This window comes from Hipposideros armiger, unplaced genomic scaffold (genome assembly GCF_001890085.2).
Source record: "Hipposideros armiger isolate ML-2016 unplaced genomic scaffold, ASM189008v1 scaffold_846, whole genome shotgun sequence".
NCBI lineage: Eukaryota > Metazoa > Chordata > Mammalia > Chiroptera > Hipposideridae > Hipposideros > Hipposideros armiger.
In genome coordinates this window covers 627311-645048 of record NW_017732196.1, presented here as the reverse complement: position 1 = coordinate 645048, position 17738 = coordinate 627311, and the positions used below count along the sequence as shown (strand labels likewise).

The 17738-nt window shown below is 38.4% G+C and overlaps 2 protein-coding genes across 14 annotated transcripts in view; one reads left to right on the top strand and one right to left on the bottom strand.

The window, feature by feature from the left end:
• Positions 1–202: 202 nt before the first annotated feature.
• Positions 203–12338, bottom strand: HNRNPK (heterogeneous nuclear ribonucleoprotein K). 11 transcript variants are annotated; one of them, XM_019629377.1, is made up of 17 exons: positions 12230–12332; positions 10206–10282; positions 10011–10095; positions 9460–9557; positions 8743–8799; positions 7270–7313; positions 6323–6395; positions 5715–5786; positions 5102–5215; positions 4626–4754; positions 3663–3970; positions 3486–3540; positions 3090–3173; positions 2775–2790; positions 2615–2697; positions 2159–2328; positions 205–1391 (listed from the first exon to the last, which is right to left on the bottom strand). In XM_019629377.1, the coding sequence occupies exons 3-17, from the start codon at positions 10066–10068 to the stop codon at positions 1361–1363; spliced, it is 1392 nt and encodes a 463-aa protein (XP_019484922.1). In that variant the 5' UTR covers positions 10069–10095; positions 10206–10282; positions 12230–12332; the 3' UTR covers positions 205–1360. The 11 variants fall into 11 exon arrangements, with proteins under 11 accessions (XP_019484915.1, XP_019484920.1, XP_019484916.1 ...); XM_019629373.1 differs by having other exon boundaries at positions 205–1451; positions 12230–12330; XM_019629376.1 differs by lacking the exon at positions 12230–12332 and adding an exon at positions 11872–11970.
• A 101-nt stretch (positions 12339–12439) lies between these two features.
• RMI1 (RecQ mediated genome instability 1) overlaps positions 12440–17738 on the top strand; it is a 14935-nt gene continuing 9636 nt past the window's right edge. The window contains exon 1 of one of the 3 annotated variants that reach the window (XM_019629367.1): positions 12440–12587. The gene's annotated coding sequence lies outside the window, so the exon portion shown is untranslated. Of the gene's footprint in view, positions 12705–12735; positions 12869–17738 lie in introns of those variants that run through there. The other 2 variants (XM_019629366.1, XM_019629369.1) reach the window with 2 other exon arrangements.

Genomic DNA, 17738 nt, shown 5'->3' with positions numbered 1-17738 from the left:
GACATGTACCTTTTTAACAAATGAAGAGCCCAACTACTAGAATTCTGTCTTTACCACCCCATCAGATTTCATTTGTACTAGAAAAACACTTCACACGGAAAATATATAATTTAAGATTACTGTATTTCCTTACAAGAGGAACGTTTTAACAAATTTTACAGGTGTCAAGTAACCCTTGTTCAAATTGGGCAAACATCGATTCTAGCATTATGGGAGTTTTATTTGGAAGTGAATTTTTAACTATTAATACAAATGTCAAGATACTACACAAAACATCCACAGGAACTTTTTCATTTTTTTTTTGAATTGTTCACAAACATTTCCTACATTATCCAACATAAAACAAAGAAATGGTACATCTTTTTCTTTCAATTTGCATACAATGGAAAAACAAGAATATATATATATTTTACAAAGTTTAACTAATAGACACTAAGCAGGCTGACAGTTTAAGTCTATAGGTGAGAAATTATCTAATAAAAATAATCAGGATTTATTTAGCAGTCACTTCCATAACCAAGTATTATTCTGATCAATAAAACTTGCTGCCATTAGGCTTCTGGTATATATTTATACCATTCCTCAATCTGTAGTACTGCTCCCCATCTTAGTTCTTTTCACAATTATTAACAGAAAACTGCTGCCAAGTAGGGGCAAGCATTTGCAAAACAAACAAAATCCCCAGCTTATTATAAGCGTGAATGTGTATGATGGAAATTCTTCACAAGCAATGGACTTTCAAACCATTAAGAAATCACCAGAACTGAATTTGCCAAGATATTTTGCCTATGTCCAAGAGATGCATTTATTTATTCCAACAGAGGAGCTGAAAATCAAACTTAGTGTTTAGTCTGGGGGTGGGTTGGGGAATTTAGCCATCTGAAAAATGACCTCTTAAAAAAAATGACCACCAAAAATAGGTTCACTAAATTTATTTTAAAAATCATAAAACGTTTCTTACAAAAGAGCATTACATTCTGCACACTGCTCTGAATAGTTGCCAGGGACATAAGGACTATTGTTACTTTTCCTCCCTGTCTCCCCCACCCCCAAAAGTTAACAGTGACCACAAAGCAAAATGTTCACAATAATTACATAGGGGGAATTTTCCTTTTTAACCAACAATGAACAAAAATTAAAATTCACTCACTCTGCTGCTGTTTCAAAATTTCAGTGTTAGTTTTTGCACGCCCTCCCCCCGACCCTGTTTGTAAGGAACTAAAACATTACATCTGGTGAACAGCAAAGATTTCACTACACCTCAAATGCAGAACACCTAGGAAGCAGAGGAATGTTGGCTTTTTAAACAGAAGCAGATAAAAAAAAAAAGATGCAGGACTCCTTCAGTTCTTCACTAGTCTTAGAAAAACTTTCCAGAATACTGCTTCACACTATAAAAAAGAAAAAATATCTTGCATTAGAATCCTTCAACATCTGCATACTGCTTCACACTATAAAAGAAAAGAAAAAAAAGTACGAATTAGAATTTTTGTTCGTAACATCTTAATCAACATTAAGACAATTTCAATGCTAAATTAAAATGACAAGCATGTCCATTATAATTAGAAGAATTAAAACATTAGCAATTACAAATTAGAACAATGTAAAATTCAAGAAAAATGATTAATAGTAAATCAGACATTAGCAGAGCAGAATTAAGAAAATGAAATCCAAAGCTGTTAATATTTGGTAGAAAAGACAAGAAATGCTAGTAAGGTGTGAAATGCTGCATTTTACAGCACCAATCATTTGTCCTGTAGAGGCATGGCCTGTGCCATATGGCAGACTGTGATTTGTTGTCGATTTAGTTATCTAAAAACAACAAAATCACTAGTCTTCCACACAGAACTAGACCAACATCCACTGAATCTTCTACATTTTCTACAGGCTCTGTATAATTATAACAAGTGGTTTGGGCAGCAGTTTTCACCAGAGAAATGAGAAGTTTGCTTGGTTAAGGCTTCTTCCAGAAAGATTAGTATTGTATGTCTCCGTTTTTAGTAAGAAAGCAGAAGAAAATTAAAGCAAAGCTATTAGAATGTTTAGAAGTTAGGTCCCCAAAAGGTTGAGACACCATGGCTTCTAAAAGAAAAATCAATTAAGAAAAGCTCAAAGTTTTAGTATGTGTAGGCTAACATCAAGCTAAACTAAAACTGACCTGTTCTGCAGCAAATACTGTGCATTCTGTATCTGGTCCTGTGTTCCTGTAATGGTAATGATCCGATCTTCGGATCCTTCTAAAGGCTCATCAATTTTGATCGAAGCTCCTGACTCATGACGAATTTGTTTAATCCGCTGACCGCCTTTGCCAATAATAGATCCAGCCAACTGAAAAGATTTTCAAAAACGAGTGTTTATGATACACTTAAAAGAAAACGTTACTTGTTTTAATGACCATTAAGAGTATTAACTTTATACATTTATTGTTTTTAATGCTCCCTATCTATTTAAGGTTTGGATTATAACGTATTTATACTTCAATATTTTCTTTAATCAAAGGCTCCAACCCTCTAACAGCCTTTTCTAATAATGAACTGAACATCACTCAACAACATGCAAACAGAATGAAAATAATTCATTAAAATGTTCCTTGTAATATAGTGAAGTTACTTACATCTTTGGGAATAGTTACTTGTGTAGTAATAATAGGTCCACCAAGATCACCATATGAGCCACGACCCCCTGCATAGGAATAATCTGATTTAAATAATGAGCATTAAGTTCATTTAGAAAGCATGAAATAATGTTTGTTTTTCACAAAGGAGAGAACTTACCATATCCGGAGCCACCCTAAAAAGGAAAAGAAACAAGTAATTATTTTGCCTTCAAAACTACTTAGAACCCCTCCCCCCCTATTCTTCAGGTATTTTAATATTCTTAAAACCCCTCCCCAATTTAGGAAAGCAAAGTCCTCCCATATCCTCCGCTAGTAAGGATATTTCAGAAGAAAATCCTTGGGGGAAGAAACCTTGAGGTATACAGCATTTAAAGAAACAAAAATATTGACGAGGGGAAATAGACACTTATTGGTGAGTTGGAAAACATCTTAATTATTACTGATATGAATACAAACACCCATGATACTCAACCTGTGGTTCATAAGCCATCTGCCATTCTGAAGGGCTCCATGTATCTATTGCAGAGTCCCAAGTTTCATCGGCACTGAAACCAACCTGTGTTAAGAAAAGGAAGTATTAACAAGAACTTGGCACTGTATTTGTCACAGTCCTACTGTTTTTACATGCCCAATTTCTATTTTACATCACTAAAATACATAAATCAGCAGTAATCACATTTTGGGGGAAATAAATATGACTCAATATTAAGTCTTAACATTCCAGCAAACCAAAATGATGTAAGTGGCTAAGAAGTATATTTGTAAGATAAGCCTTTCAATTAACAGTACTTGTCAACAAAATGGTAACTACCTGACTTTAAGACCTCCTACAGCACACAATTACAATGATGATGGAATGAAATCTTACCATGCCATCGTAACGGTCTCCAGGTCTTCCTCTTCTGTCATAGGCCATTAGATCTCTGCAAGAACAGTACTAGTTGTAACCTCAGCTTTACATACCACACACCAAATAAAAACCTACCCATATCTACTCCCCTAATACGGCCTCTTGTACGTTAATACATGGATGAAAGAAACTTACCCTCCTCTAGGAGGTGGTGGTGGAGGAAGAGGCAGGTTCCGAGCTCTGCTACCTCCCCGGCCACCTCGTCCAGGAGGAGGGGGAGGAGGTCCTCGTCGAGGGCTCATGTCGTCATAATCTCTTCTAGAAGGAGGCATCGGACGCCCACCCCGACCAGGAGGCATTCTGTCAAAACCACCTCTTCCCCGCATGGGAAATCCCACAGGACGTCCACGGCGGTCATCAAACATCATTGTAAAGCCACCATAATCATAGGTTTCATCGTAGAAATTGGGATCGTAAGGCTGTGCACGTCCTTTGATGGGAGACTAAAACAAAAAAATCAATGTTATAGATTTAAGAAAAATAGCCTTGGTTCATACCGACCATTCCTTTTACAAAACATGTGAAGTCCTCTAGTTCTTCTGGGACATACACTTCAGACAGGACAGGAATATAAGCAAAGATAATAGGGAAAAAAAGAATTGGGGGGAGGGGGGGAGAGCAGTCTTTTTGGTGAGTCCTAAAGTAAAAGCGAGTTTTACTGTTTTTTGGGGGAACAGTTAGCATCTTGCTATTTTTAACCTCAGCTCTTAAGAGACCAGAAACCCCTTTTATGTTTCATAATGGAGTCAGTCTATGAAGAAAGTGAGCATTCCCAGGATTGGGGGGGTGGGGAAAAGATCAGCATTTTGGGTGCAACTGTAACCCCATACCCAGGCATTATCAGTTGGGAAACTGCAATGTAGTATTACAGAAACCTCTTTTGAAGTACTAAAGGCTATAAAAATCTCACCACCAATCAAATGACAATTCTCTAAACTCTCCCAAAGTATTTCTAAATTAAAGTGATAAAGCCAGGCACTAGAAAATTGCTAGGTAAAGGGCAAGGACAAGTAAAAGCCAAGTGTAAACATTCTGAAACGGCTTTGACATTAATTTGTTTAGTGAAATTAAATGTAAAAAAAGGTGTTCTGAAGGTACCTCTGATATAAGATCAAGGATGATCTTGATGCACTCCACAACCCTATCAGGTTTTCCTCCAATAAGAACGACTCTGTCAGTGGAATGAGGACAGCATTCCTGGAAAAGCTTGATTGTTGTCTGAGTGTTCTGTATAAAAAACCAAAAAACCCCAGAGGATATTAACAAAAGAATGCACTAAAAAAAGTTAGGAAACACAGGGAAGGTTCAGATAAATTTACATTTGCCTTCAGTACAGCCCCAACTCCCATAATATAAAAATCTTGTAGCTCTAGGACTTTTCCAATGGTATAAATAATTTGACAAAATAATGAGGCCAGGCCTTTTTGTGATATTTTAATAGCAAACTGGATATAGGGGTAATGAGGAATATCTCAGGGAGAAAACTCAGAAGGGGGAGTGAGAAGCCCACTGAACCAAGTCTACAGTGAAAAACTATTTTGCAGTAGCAAAGGAGAAAATAAAAGTTGCTTTACCTCTCGAAGTTCTTTGATTTTAGCGCCTTTGACCCCAATAATTCCTCCTGCCAGACTCTGATGAATCAACAGTCTCAGTTCGCAGTCAAAGTCGCTTCCTTTATAGTGTTGGTACTGCAGAGGGAGAATTATAAAATATTAGCCCCAAATTTAAAATTCCCCAGTAATACACACTTATCTGCTATAAGCATAACAACATACTGTTGCAGTGAGCAACCTGAATTTATATTTCAATAACTTTACCAGTTATGTGCTTATTATCCTCAATAGCCAGGCCCAAAAAGGACATTCTGCACCACCTTAAAAAACTATTTTATTTTCAGGTCCTGCAACACCATACCCACACTGCAGCCATTTAGCATGTCGCTGTTACCACAAAATTATTATTAACATTCAATCACACCATAATAAAAATGACTGCAAAGCACTTTGCAAATGTAGTTAATTCCCACTGCAGCATGGAGCAGGGTCAACAGTGAGTTGTAAGACCATTCATTTATCATGTTTTCAAGGCTTTTTCTAGAGACGGGAAAAGTACACTATGTTAAGAATAAAATTGATCCCATGGGCCAGGCTCCATACTTCAGTGGGGTTCAATGGCACTATGACATACATTTAAGCATTCCACAGCATCAGATTCGAGCGGGAGCTGGCTGGTTGCAGTGGGTGATGGCAACTGCAGGCCCTGAAAGTAGAAAAATAAGAGTAATAGGTTAAGTGTCTAGTGTGATCAGGCTATTGTCGCATATATTGGTAAAGCTACTACAACTTATTTCACATCTACATCATTAAGTAATGAGAAACTGCTAATCTACACTAGGAATCAATATACAATGCTTTTCTCTCTATAGTCCTAACAAATAATTACAGAACTAAAGCCCTTAAACTAGATCATAGTCCTACAGTTCATATTTTAACTAAAAATACAAAAAAACCCCCCCAACAACACACCCTTTCTAAAGCTAAAACCCATAAAACATATGCTAAACCCATGAAGTATATGACCACAGATAGTACCTATTTTACTCTTGAGTGGCCAGACTACATTTTAAAACAAACAAGGTGAGTACAGTAACCTTGCACATTATGAAGCAGGTTAAGATGCTGCCGCTACAAACTATTACATCCACTGTCTTCCCAACTCCCACATTATGCCCCAATAGACATCCTTTAAACACCCCCCCCCCTCAATTGGCAAATACATTAAAAAAATGAGCCTACCTCTTCCAAGGTAGGGATGATCTTCTTCAGAATTTCTCCAATTGTTTCAATATCAGCACTGATACTCAATATGCTGTCAAACATCACAAATACCAGATAGTACAAAAAAGGTAGAAAAGAAAAATGAGTTTTGTGTTCATCACCAGCAGTCATACAAACTTTTACAGAGAAGTAACAATTATTTAATACTCCCCATTTAAAGTAGCCTATTTATAGATTTACACATGCATTTTTGTTTTACGCCCAATACAGACATGATAACAGTATTAGGAGACTTGCAGAGAGACAGAGAGAATGGGCTTTTGGAAGGGCTCAGATTAAGTGGGCAATAAACTGACCAGAACTGAAGCAGAGTTGAATATTCATGTTCCCCGCCACCACTAAGTTAATTAAGGATACCCTCGCTGTTACATCGGTAAAACTGGCACACCTTCTCTTAGGCAAAGTGGGGGAATATGCAAGTGGTGAACATTGTATTTGGAGTAAGGTTATGGATACCAGTTAGAAATTAGATCACTAATGGGCTCTGCAAGAAAACAAATACAAATGCGAGACAAAACAAAGACAACACAAATGAGAAGTGAAGGAAAGTGAACCAGAGTTAGCATTTCATCAGAAAAAATTATGAACAGGCAATGTTGGGAAGCAAGGTGGGCCACAAAGACAGAGCGAGAGACTATTTTGGTAACAATCTGATTTACAATGCAGCAAATATGCAACACTTGAAGCTGTGCTCCTTCCATCGAAATAAAATTAGTGGATCGTTTGGGTGGGCAACTCACGGTAAAAGTTCAGTGACAAAAAGACTTAATGGGGAAAATAAGACAGAAACTTGAAAAACAATACACCGTCTAAAGGGGATACTATTTAATTATATAAAAGGCAGGTAATAAAATACATTTCTCTCTTTCTAATCAGGCAGTGAGGCATAAACTGTTGGGACATACCGCTCGGGGCCACTGCTGTCTGGGACTGAAACACTGGCATTGTACTGCATTGGTCATTGGCGTTCGTGGATGTTGGCATTGGGCATGGGCATTCAATCAGAAGTTGTCAAGTATGGTACCCGTTTGGCAACGAGCACATTTTTGGGCATAGCCAACCAGGGTTTTCACATGGGCGTTCAGGGGCGGATGGGCCAACGTCATGGTGGGCAACGCAGGGGTAAGTCGATCCAGTACATGGGCAACGGAGATATATGGCCAAAAAAACAAGGAGAGGGAAAAGGGGGAAAAGCAATAAATTTTAATTTAATACAAACTATACTCATACTCTCAATTAATGAAACAAGCTTAAGTTGTTCTGAAGATTAACACAATAATGGACTTCTCTATATCTGACTGTGGCTTAACATTTAAGGACCTTAAATGATGGTTCTAGCCTTTTTTTTTTTTAATTAAAACAAACGATGTTTCAGTAGCAGGCTGGCTCATGAGGGTAGACACAAAACCTGTCATGACTCAGTTTACTGAAGTGCTTGAGGAAATGGGGAATAACCCAGATAATTATACAGAAAACATCTGGATTAAAAGGAGAGAGGTTCATAAAAGACAAAACAAAAATTCCCACACCACCAAAACCCTTAACTCTTAAAAGACTAGTTGGTTTCCTGGAGGTTTAAAACGCATCCCTAGATCCTAACAGGCAAGATTGTAAAATTTTAAACAATTTCCAGTTCAGTTTACAGTAATCAAGAGGAACATACAAAGATCTGCGACCAAGAGAGAAATGAAATACTATCAAATAAGTATTCAACACAAAGTTATTTGCCTGAATTTTAGCAAGAAAACATTAAGAGTATGTTAAATTTTAAAAAGAATTTTGGTGTAGCCAAGTCCTATAAATATGCTCACTTCTGGTGATACCAACATTTTAATGTGTCTAATCACAAGAGTCAACCCACTATAAAATATGAAGGACTCAAATTAATCATTGGCATGCCAAACGGTTTCCCAATCATTAAGTGCCTACTATATTTTTTACCCATATTTAATCATGTAAACAACAATTTTTTTGTGCTCCATGTGCAAGCTGTTAAAGAACAGATGGATGATTAAAAAGGGGAAATAAAAATTTCTGAGTTTAATCAGCCACCTGCAATGGTTTTCAGTGATACTGTAATTGATTCACACACATGGGAAATGGTGCAATTATGGGTTTTAACACTGTCGTTATTCCTAAGATGTTATCTTGCTTGAAGTGAATAATTTGGTGGAAAGTTATTAGAAAGTGAAGAGGTTAAATATAGACCCCTCCCAACCCGAACTTTGTTAAATCAGGAATGGCAAACCTTGAAATCATCTATGTAATCAATTATTGCGAATGGCTTGTATCTAGACTATTGATTTCTATGATGCAACTTTTTTATTTCTACGAACATCAACTGAAGCTGCTTGTGTAGTAAACTCTTTAATACTTACGTCTGTACGCAGAGCCTTAATATTCTTGCCTCCTTTTCCAATCACTGCCCCAGCATTCTGGAGAAAAGTAAAAAGACAAGAAAGTTAAGTTTACCCTTTTCTTCAGTGCTCTTAAGCTGGAACCAAAATCAACCAACCAACCAACCAACCAACCAAAAAAACCCATACAAAAACTCTAACCTTTCTGTTATAGGGCTCAAAATCTACTTGGGAAGATCAAAATCATCCAACTAAAAAATATCAAGAGTTTGTGCTTTTGGGGCTCTAAACACTAAGGTAGTGCTTTAGAATATCCAAAATGTCCTAATACATTTAACAGGAAACTTAAGCACTAATTAATTTTACAATACCCATCTGTAAAACAACTAAATACTAATAGATACTTTTACATTTGGAGTGATACTATCAATTAAGTAGACTGCCAACCAGAATGTTTTCTAATAAAGCCGCAACGTAATCAAAATATAATCTTTAATCAATTAATGCTTTAAGGCTCATCCACACCCTTTCTCCTGATCTCTAAATGTTAAGGGATTTCATTTTGTTAGGGGGAAAAAAAAAAGCCATCATGACCTACAAATCTGTTTAGGGTCACACAAATCTTTTATATTTAACCTGTAAGGCTTTGAGGGCTTCTCAGAGGACCAAACCAGAACTTATCTAAATTTCTACTCAAGTTAAGAACCACTTTCACATTTTCAAAAATAAAATGTATACCTTGCTCTGAAGCAGAATGCGTAATTCAACCATCTCATCAGTGTTTCTAGATCTTTTAAAGGCTTGTTCCTCTTCCATATCTTCTGCAGGACGTTTACCTAAAAATGAACAGTTCAGATTTCAAAGAAAGCATCAGTATCTTTAAGAAAAGGCATGTTTAAGTACGTTAAAAGTTTTAGCCTGTAAGTTAAATTAGAGAAAGCAACTCCATTCTGTTTGAAGACATTTGTTGCTAATTGCAAAGTATGTTTTAAAAGGCCAATGGCACTCATACTCTTGGACTTTTAAATATGAACCAAAGTATGCTCTCTTCTAGTAACGTCTAAACAGAAGACAGTGTGACAAAATACTTTAAAGGCTCAGGAATTCCAAAATCCAAAATAAAAGTGTTTATTGGCTTTTTGTCTTAGTTTACAGTTACCTTCCCAAATGAGTTACCTTTAGTTCACAAATAAAAGCCAAGATGTTAACTGAGAGGGATCGCAGACTGAACAATCATAAATAATGAAATTAACAGAAGAGAATATAAAAATGTTAAAATGTTTTCTCACCAAATTCACCATTGGTTTCGGTGTTGGGGAAGGTTTCCTCTGGTTGTTCAGTTTCCATTTTCTTGGATTAAATGGACACACCAATCTGTGGAAAAATAAAAAAGTTCCAGTCCACTTGGCTTATTGGAAAGTAAGCTGTGTATGTTGCTATTTAAAAAAAAAAAAGGCAAGTAGACGACTGCTTCTAGAACGTACCAGTTATTATATATCCTTGCAGAGCAGAACTGAAGTGTTCTGGGCGGGACCAACTGACACCCTAGTGCTGCAGTAGCCTACAAAAACCAACATAAATCAGTTTTGGTTTTTGGTTGCTGATTACCGAATACTAACAAACACTGATCTGAACACAACAAACTAAAGAGCTATTTCTAAAACTACTTTCTTCGTTTCAGGGTCTTAAACCCTCAAATGATTGCCTTAAAACCCCAAATTCGATTTTTTGCAAGAAAGGCTAATCTTTAGCCATTGGATCTAGTCCCAACACGGAAACTAGTTATTTTATATGATAAATACACAGAAGACCAAAGGCATGTAAGCCCACAAGCTTATTTTGTCCAGTAAAGTACAAACTTACAAGTTAGTTTTACATTAAAAATTTAGGTCATTTTTGGGTTTCTTTCCATTGGTGACTTGAAATGCTGGACTCTAAAACTTCAAGAATTTACAAACAAAGGCAAATTCAGGTTATCTACTGAAGGAATAAATATCAAAACCTAACAATAAGGGCAGACCCAAACGGCCAGTGCTGCTTGATTATTCAACAGGGCCAATGAAGCCTATGAACACTAGCAGACTATTTTAAACTATGTTAAAAAGAATATAACCTAATCACACCTCTACAACCAGATTGGTGATGGGACTCTAAACAGCCTTTTATCTCATCGCTCAGGACTGGCAAGAGGCGACATGTGGCCCCTGCTAAAAAAAAGGAATAGCTAGGCAGCCTAGCGTAAAAAGGTTAAAAAAAAAAAATCAAGGCAACTTTTATGCCTCCCATTTTTCCGTAACGTTTGTCAATAAATCACCCTCTTCTAATAAATGAGATGCTCTCCTCTGGTCCATCACTCAGTTAAATACTGAGGTGTGGCAAAGATTTGGATAAAGTTTAAATACAAACCAGAAGGATCTATTTGTAAGGATAAAATGTTCCCGCGGTCCTTCCGTCACCATTCTCCAGACCACAAAAGTCACTAAGTATGTGCGCGACCAGCCGAGGCAAACAAACATGCCCTCCCCCTCCCACGCCCGATACCGGGGAATCCGCAACAGCCGAGTAACTGGAGCTGAAAAAACCGGAGGCGAAGAGCCGAAGCGCCGCACCTCTCCTCTCCCAAATCCGACAGGAAATGGCGGCCCGTGTAATGGCGACTACGTGCTACTAGGCGGAGCCAAGCACCGAACCCCCCCCTCCCCCACCCACCACGCGGTCTCGAGATCTCATCCCCCGCACCCTCCCCCCACCGCGGGAGAGACAAAGCAACGGGGGCAGACCCGACCATTCGACCTCCCCTGATCCTACTCTCATGCCGGGAGAGCCAAAGTGCGGCGGGACCCAAACAAAGAATGGCGGCGTTCTCTACCGCCTTCGGGTTCCCACAGCCGGCCCCTTCTCCTTCCTACACAAAGGGCCTAGTTCCCGGGTACAAGCCTCGCAATGCTCCTAAACCTCTAATATCACAACGCGGACTGCGGATATACGCTAAGGGAAATGGCGGAGGTGGGGGGAGGGGAAGCCGGGCAACATTCCCTCGCTGATTACTCGCCAACCAGCAAGTAGCCCCCCCACAACGCCTCCCTGAAGCGGAAATATTGGCCTCCGACCCCCGCTCTCATGCGCCGTTCGCCTAGGCCCGCTCCTCACCGCACGAGGCTGCCGTCCCTATGCCGCCGCGCCGCCTCAGCCGGTCACAGCTAGACAGAAAACGAGCGCAGGCCCCCACCGCCCTCACCCGCCTCCCCGAGCTCTCCTACCCCGCCACCGTGCCCGATTGGCTGCTCGGGTTTCAGCGGTGGCGCGAGAACACAGGGATTGGCTCAAGGACGCGTCAATCAAGTCACCGAGGAGGCGACTGCCCCGCCTCCCGCCGGCACCTCCCTTTAGGCTGTGAGGCCGCTAAAGGCCCGAGGAAAACCGGACTTGGAAAAAGTAAACGCAGCCTTTAGGGAGTCCAATCCCCTGCCTATTTCTGTAATACCGAAGCCCCAGTAACCCTAATTACCTATAGGCCGTAAACGAGCGGGACGTAGGCAAGACGTCGGGGTTGGTGCCGCAGAGAAACAGAGGATAATGGCGTCTGCAGCGCTTTCGCCTGAAGCGCCCTCCTCCTTTCCCGTTCGGGCACTCACTAGCTGGGGGAGGGGAAAAAACCTCTCGCGAGAACTGCCTCGTTCACGCGCACAGGGAGGGAGCGGGGAAGGGGCGTTTTCCGGCTTGAAGGAATCTTTTGGGTCTGGAGGAGGGGCGTGAGCGCGCGGGAAATCGGGCGGGAAGAGGCAAAACTGGAATAGGGCGCGCGCGGTGGCTGTTCTTGGTCTCAGTCGCGGGGCCCGGGAACCGCTGTTGTGCGGGACGCCCAGGTCGGTGCTAGGCCCAGACGAATGCCCCCGTTTCCACAGTTTACACTCGCATCTCCCTTCCTCCCCGCAACCCACTTCCCGCCCGGGCTGCCTGGCAGCGGGGCGAGCTGCAGGTCGGTAAGTGCAGCCCGTCGGCCCGGCCTACGCCACGGAAACCCGCTGTTTGTAACGGGCTGCAGTGCCAGTCAGGCGTGACGCGGGCTGGGGGGGCGCAGCGAGTGGTTCGCTGCCGGTTCGGGCCGGATCCCGGGCAAGGGGGTCCGGTCCCCTGGGCTGTAGCGGTGAGTCTTGGAGAACTTGTCCCCTTGGTTCCTACCTTGAGCCAGCACTCCCGGGAAAGTCCAGGTCACTCCAGGGCTCTCCGTTATGACGAAACCTTTCATCCTTTTCCCCTGTTAAGCCTCTCGTTTTTTTGTTAATGGGGTTTGTGATGCGAGTATTTTTGTAGTGTCGCTGCATTTTATCTGTGAAAATTTCCTGGAAGTAGTATTGCATTCATCCAAAATGAGTGCAAACCTCAAAAGACGTTTAGACACCCGTGTTCTGTTAATTCAACTCTTTAAAGCGCTTACTTTGTGTTAGGGTATTCGGCCATGATCAAAATATCAAAAACCTCGCCCTCCAGTGTTACCATTCTAGCGTATTCCGTTTACACTATTTGCTTTGTTTTTGGTTACTTCTAAGGCCCGTGTGCCAACCTTGGATGATTTCTTTTGTTTAAGACACATAAAGTCACTCCGAATCGGTGACAAACCTGGGAGATCGCCAGGCCTGGTAGTATGAAATTTCCACATCTCGACTCTTCAACCCTCCAGCCTTCATCCACAACCCGAAACTAACGTTGAAGTTTAAAGATGTTATAATTTACATATAAAGTTAAATCCACCATTGTGTGTGTTTGTAATGATGAATTTGTGCTGATTCATTATATTGTATCTTGATTTCCCTCTTGAATAATTTGCAAAATAGTTGTAACCAGCATGTTTTTTAAATGGCCATGATTTCGTCTATTCTTTATCTTTTACTTGCCTAATTAGGAGGAAAACTCCGTTAGGTGGAACTGAGGACTTCATGAAGCACCATTTACTGGCTGGGAGGACAAATACTTGTTATAGTGTGTCTGGGGTTGTGGAGTTTATAAAAGGCCTCTAAGTGGTAATATAGTGGTTTTTTTTAATGGCCTCCTCCGTGAAGAGTATTGTAAACCTTGGAAGGTAAAACTTAACTCACAGTTTGGTTTTGTGATACACAGTTCAGATTTTTATTAAGTGTTCAACCAAGAATTGATGAGTGTGTAGGGGCTGGGTATACTTGGATTATAGAAAGATAATCTGCCAGTCAGGATTTGCAACATTTGATTAAATCTTGTCTTTTAAAACCTGGAACATTTTACTAACACTAATAGGCACATATAGGGGTACTGTACTAATGATGCTTTCTTTCAAGCTAGTATTTCTGTTGCAGCCATCATTTTCTGCCTTAATAAGTGATGAATGAACAGGAATGCAAAGTATGCAGCCCTATCCAGGAACGTCTACTTCCCAATTTTACTGTCTTTTGACTGGACCCTAACTGGTAAAAGTTGTTATCCATTGTTGGATTTTTTCTTTTTTCTTTTTCCACTTGTTTTCTTCCTTAACGCTTATATTGGGTTGTCGGAAAAGTCACGACGTATGTTTTCTATGTTTTTCGTTGCAAAAATGCGTCATGACTTTTCCAACAACCTAATAATTTGCTTTTTATGTTTACTTTTTAAATAAGGAAAGTCTTTTCACCATCCTTTTATCTATTGTTCTCAGCCAAAATATGATTATATTTTTTACCTGTGCTCTATCAAGAATTTGCCAACTTGATTGATAACATTCAGTGGCTCCTGTTTTGTGTAATTGATTTTGCGGTAATTTTGGATTCCCAGTGAATTCAGAGCTACTATTACTTAGCTGTGGGATTTACTTTAGATAAGCTAATATAATTGAGATTGCACACCGTTCAGCTGGATGATTATTTAAAATATTATAGCTAACATTTCCTCAGTTCCCTACCATGTGCCAGACCTGACATCCTGAGTTTTCCACCATGTGCCAGATCTTGTGCTGGCAGTTTAAAACACTTATTACAGTCTGTAGTCAATTGTGGTTATCTTTGTTTTATGAATGAGGAAATTAAGACTAAGAAGCTAAGGAACATGTCTACATGTCTGAGGTCACATAGCGGAGTTGGGATTCAGACTCCTAAACCTATTCTCTTTCTTTTCCTTACATTAGGTTGTGGAAGATTCACAAATAGCCCCACTGATTACTTCTTTCTGATTTCAGTCATTAAATATAATTATTTCCTCCTAGTTTTCAGAGAGTACCTTCTCAAAATTATGAGATTTTCTTGAAGTCATCCCAAATGAGTTAAAACATAGATTACCTTTATTTTTTAGATGGAGATAGTGGAAACATGGAGTGATTATAATTTAAATATTTGTTAGTGCTTGTAAGTCTCAGTTATTGAATGCCATATAGTGTCTAAAGGATGGTACTTCTGCTTTTTCTGTTTTTAAAAAATTGGGATATGTGAGGTTGATTGAAAAATTATAAATCAAATATGCTTAGGTCTTAGCGGTGAATGATAGAATTTTCCTACTCTATTCTGCTCAGTTTCTGCAGTCAAGATCTAGCATGTCGATTATTGTGGTCAGCCAAGTTTAGCAAGCACAAAATGTCTATCAATTTGTTAAAACATTTTTCATGATTATAAAATTGGTGGGGATTACAATATATGTAGTTTTATATCTGGCCTTTTTCCTAACAAAATAAAATATGACATTTTCATGTCATTATATAGTCCTTAAAAATGATTTTTAAAGACTGTGTACAGCCTTTCATTTCATGGATTGAATGTAGTATATTTAATTTTTTTTCTAATGTTAAACATTTAGATTGCTTTTGGTTTTTTTTCCCACACTAAAAATGCAATGATAAACACTCTGGTACATAAATCTTTGTCTTCATTTCTCATCATTTTCTTAAGATTAATTTTGGGAAGTAAAAAGTGTGTCATATGGTGTGAATATTTCTGTATACAATTTAAAAAACATAAACTTTTGAGGATCAGGGGCTGTTTTTTGTGTATAAGCAGGTGGGAAGTTGTGTTGCCCTAGCTAACAGCTCCCTTCTGAATTGCTTCTACCTGCAGTAACTGGTTTACTCAATTTCTTGAGAAAGGGAGAAACAAAAACCTTAGGAATTCCCTGAAGGAGAAGATGAAAATAATCGAATTTACTAAATTATTAAGGGGCTTGGTTATTAAAACCCAATCTAAACTTTATAATATGCAATAGATCCCACATGATAATACATTTAATTAAAATTTTTAATAAACTTTTTTCCTAACCTGTAGGAAAATAATCCTATTATACATAGAATCATTTTTTTTTATTACAGTTGTTATAACATGCAGTTGTGGGGACTATATCCTTGTTCAGATCAATATACTTTCCAATTAACTTTGCTGTTAAATGAAGAGTTCTGTGCATTTAGAAGTCAGTTCTCCACTTTCCCCCCACCTCACAGTTCTTGACTTTTTGGTAAAATATTTGATATTAGCTGTATTTGAGTGTTTGCACAATGTTAAGCATCTCTTAACACATTTGTGTTTTAAAAATATCTTGGTTATCTTTTGGGGTTTTAGTCATTGGAATTTTTTCTTTGTCTAGTTATGATAACAGCATTATAAAATTATAGGATGTTAGCTTCAGAAGTGGAAATTCAAATCCTACTTGAAGTACTTGGAGAAAATTATTAATTAGTACTGCCATACATTAATAGAACAATTTAGTTGTGGTTTCTTTGAGTAGTGTTTCTCAGAATTTGTCCCAACTGTCACTTGAAAGTTTTGTTACTTCCCATGTTCAACAGCACAAACAAGTGCATGTTTGAAATAAATGAAAAATTAAAAAATAAATGGATACCGTAAGCCTTAAAATATCAGTTTGTGACACTTTAAAAAATTTTACATTTGTGGTGTGGAGTTAAAACAAGGGAAAAGTAGTTCTTAACCATAACATTGTTTTGAAGCTGTCATAAAGATAGATACAGTAGGTGATATTAAGTTTTTCTTTCACTTGATTTTGTAAATGAAATAATTTAGAATGTACTTGGTGGGCTTGTTATTTAAATGAGATTTGAGAAAAGTCTGGTCATTATAATAGTGTGCTCTTATAGAATAGCCATTTATGAGTGAATTTTATATGTCAGTGGGTTTTCTATGTAAATGAGGGACTGGTTATAATTTCTCTTTTCACTTAGGTCAACAAGGTCTAGAAAATGACATAGGAATGGAGAGTAGAATTTATGTTCTAATTCTAGGTCTGCTACTAGGTAAATCTTAATCTTCATGCCTCTATTTCATACTCTCTCAGATGACAATACCTACCTACCGTAAATTATTATTTTGAGACTTAGGCAATACTGCAGATGTGAAAGTATTTTGAAAAAAGCTTAAAGTCTTACAAATAAGGGGTTTTAATTTTTGTTACCAGCAAACCCTCATCTTTATTTCTGTGTTTGTACAGTTGTACCTGCTGGGATATGGGATTGATATCTGAAATTCATCCTCGTTCCTTTTCTTTCCAGCCTGGACTTTTCAATTTAAAACCAGTCATTCTAGCTTCCTTTCTTCCTGGTTTCTTCCTCCTCCTAGAAGTATTAACAGTTTTATCTCTTAGTAGTCAACAGATTCAGGTAAAATATGGTATTTGTATTGTATGGCTACATGTAATAATTTAAGCATATATACTATACCCAGACTGATTTATAGTATAAAACATTCTGCAAAAAACTTAATTGTAATTGTGGCATTTTTTACTTGATAATTCACTTAAACAATTTATAAGTACTGAAGTATACTTCGTCTTGATTTCATTTTACTTAATGACTGTCATCACATTAACACAGCACCTTTGAAAATTGTACTAGGTCCATTTGCCAGCACTGTGCTGTTTGAATTTTAGTGGAGGAAATAGGTAACTTATTAAATGAGCTCGCCTAAGAGCCATGGATCTGGTTTAATTTTTGAGGTTAAAAAAATAACAAATGGCAATAAGATAGTACTTTGGAATCTTAGGATATAAGTACACATCTTTCAGTCTTTTTTTTTTTTTTT

What these genes read in the sequence shown, in the direction of transcription:
- HNRNPK (XM_019629370.1), bottom strand. Translation starts at nt 10,068, where the DNA reads ATGGAAACTGAACAACCAGAGGAAACCTTCCCCAACACCGAAACCAAT. An exon ending in CGAAACCAATGGTGAATTTG is followed by an intron (nt 9,558 to 10,010) that starts GTGAGAAAACAT and finishes GTTCATTTTTAG; the next exon opens with GTAAACGTCCTGCAGAAGAT. An exon ending in TTAAGGCTCTGCGTACAGAC is followed by an intron (nt 7,314 to 8,742) that starts GTAAGTATTAAA and finishes TGACCAATGCAG; the next exon opens with TACAATGCCAGTGTTTCAGT.